The sequence below is a fragment of the Corvus brachyrhynchos genome, unplaced genomic scaffold, assembly GCF_000691975.1.
Source record: "Corvus brachyrhynchos isolate BGI_N302 unplaced genomic scaffold, ASM69197v1 scaffold26, whole genome shotgun sequence".
Lineage (NCBI taxonomy): Eukaryota > Metazoa > Chordata > Aves > Passeriformes > Corvidae > Corvus > Corvus brachyrhynchos.
The window spans coordinates 6,172,365-6,174,704 of record NW_008239324.1 but is presented as its reverse complement, the minus strand read 5'-3'; the positions used below and the strand labels follow the sequence as shown (position 1 = coordinate 6,174,704).

The 2,340-nt window shown below is 43.4% G+C and overlaps 1 protein-coding gene across 1 annotated transcript in view; it reads right to left on the bottom strand.

Annotated features, from left to right (window-relative positions):
- Positions 1 to 1,463: 1,463 nt before the first annotated feature.
- Positions 1,464 to 2,340, bottom strand: part of NUDT21 (nudix hydrolase 21) — a 7,106-nt gene continuing 6,229 nt past the window's right edge. Inside the window, exon 6 of the mRNA XM_008638762.2 lies at positions 1,464 to 1,753. Within this exon, the coding sequence (XP_008636984.1) occupies positions 1,732 to 1,753 (22 nt within the window). The 3' untranslated portion in view covers positions 1,464 to 1,731. The remainder of the gene's footprint in view (positions 1,754 to 2,340) is intronic.

Here is a 2,340-nt window from a genome sequence, read left to right as displayed (position 1 = left end):
GGCCCTGCCCCGCACCCCCCCGCGCCCGGGACAGCGGCCGCTCCGCCGGAGCCGCGCGTGGGCGGAATTAGAGGGGCCTTCGGGAGGCCCCAAACCCACAGGCAGGGTGGCAGAGGAGAGCGCGTAGAGACTGCAGGAGCAGCGCCCTTCCACAGGCAGCCTGGAACAAGAATTAGTCTCCCTAACTACCGTGTGGTAAGTAAGGTGAGATGTGCTCTTAAGTGCCAAGGCTCAAAAACTGCACTCTGCTCCTTGTTTTTGCAGCATCTGACTTCCAAACTTCCACCTGCCCTTCCTTACTTCCACGGGCAAAAAGGGTTCTCTTTTCCGCTCCCCTGCTAGCTTTATTTCCCCCAGGTGGCAGCTAAGAAATCATACATTCTACTCACCATTTGTCTGGGCCTTCCATCCATAGGACCGAAGAGAACAGCCCTTCCACTACCTTTGATGCATTTGTCAGTACACTTCCCATACTGCACAGCTTCAATTTGACCAAAGCACCAAGCTGTCAGGATTGTTCTGTACATTGCTTACCAGTGCAGATGGCAGCAGAGCCAAGCACTTTGGCAAGATTCAGTTCTCTTGGCAGCAGGCATTCTCCAACCCTGCCTTCATATGAGAGGACAGTGCACAAGCAACAGTGCATCTTCTGATCAGACGCAGAATTTGGAAACAAATCTTTTAAAGGCTCATTAAGCAAAATAAAGGCATTGGGAAGTGTCACATCCAACTGGACTTTACATTTAGCCAAGCATGTAAAAACCCCAGAATTAGGAAGATTGGTATTTGCCACCTACAAGAGACTGAAATGTTGAGGAGAAAAAGCAGAAGCGTGGATATCCCTTGCAGGACAAGACAGCACAGGTCAGCATAACATGGAACCACTTGCATGTGGCATTGGCAAAGCGTTTCAGCATGACCCTGATTCTGCCCCACAGCTGAGGAAAAATATACAAAATTAACTTCACTTTCCCTATTTTAACTGTATCTCAGACCAGTCCAACAGAATTTTTTGGGTTGTTACTGTCTTAAGAGGGCACTGAAGGAACAGATGCATGTTCCATCTCCTCCAAGCCCTGTACAAACAGATCAGTTCTGGTAAAAAAAGGTAAAGGCTACACTTGCCATTAAGTACTCATGCTCCCTCAAAACAGCAGTTCTGGTCTCCTACTTAATTAAGGCTCAAAACAATATTGCACCCACTTATACTGTTTCATTTCTCCCAGATCCTAGGGATATTCCCTGCTCAGGGATAGAGATTGCAGCATCTGAATGGGCTCTGAATGGCTTAGCTCCTCCTCATTTCCAAGGTCATCTGTACTCCTGAAGAAAAGTAATAATGTTTAAAATATAGACCTAAAAGAGACAATTAAAGAAAAATAAAACAACTAAAAACAGAAGGAAAAAAAACACTAAAAAAAAACCTCCCAACAACAAAAACCAAACCAAACCCAACACAAACAGAATCTTAACCATATTGTTTAATGGTACAAAACAATAAATTGGTGAGTATTACAGTGAAAAGGGATTGAAACACTGGTAGCCCATTGCCATCTCTCTAGCTAAACAGTTGAGATTCACTTCTCTGTTCATACCATAGAATGTTTAGTGGCCTTCAGGAACAGAATGACTTAAAAAAATTCTTGTGTCACACATATTCATTTCTCTACAGTTTAAAGCTGTGCTCACAGAGACGGCTTCTTCTATTGGAGTCTTCAGGTATATAGGAATTCAGTTGTAAATAAAGTTGAACCTAAAATTAAGAGCATTATACCAAGTGAGGAATTTTCATTCTTTTTTTAAGGGCATTTTTGAAGGAATAAGCAAATGTTTTGTTTCTGTTCTGAACAGCACTCTTCCACCTGACAGGGCAAAAGTGCATTTTTTAATAAGACAGCTTTACAGTGTAGCAGGAAGCATCATTTTTAACAGCCAATCCTACACCAGCATTGCACAACTGTCTCTTAAGGTTGCAGAAGAACTAATTATTAACATTTCATCTCCCAGAACAGGTTCATAGATACAAAAATCACAGTGAGAGTTATATTCCTCCATCAGCAACTCTTTTGCAGCATTTCTGCTGCCAGGCCAACCTTACATATTCCAAGGGGAACATACAGACATACTCAAAAGAGAATTTTTCCCAACTGAGTTTCATAAATAACAGTAGAAGCAAGCATCCATCTCAGCTTCCAGATGCCCAGCCTTTGGATGTGTCTGTTGCATCACTACCCAACCTGCATAACAGATAGTGTTTTGCTGGTACCCAAGAGGAAGTACCTGCTGTCTTTAGAGGAGGAGAAGCCAAAACTGGGGCTAGAGAGAAAAAAGCTCAGCAGG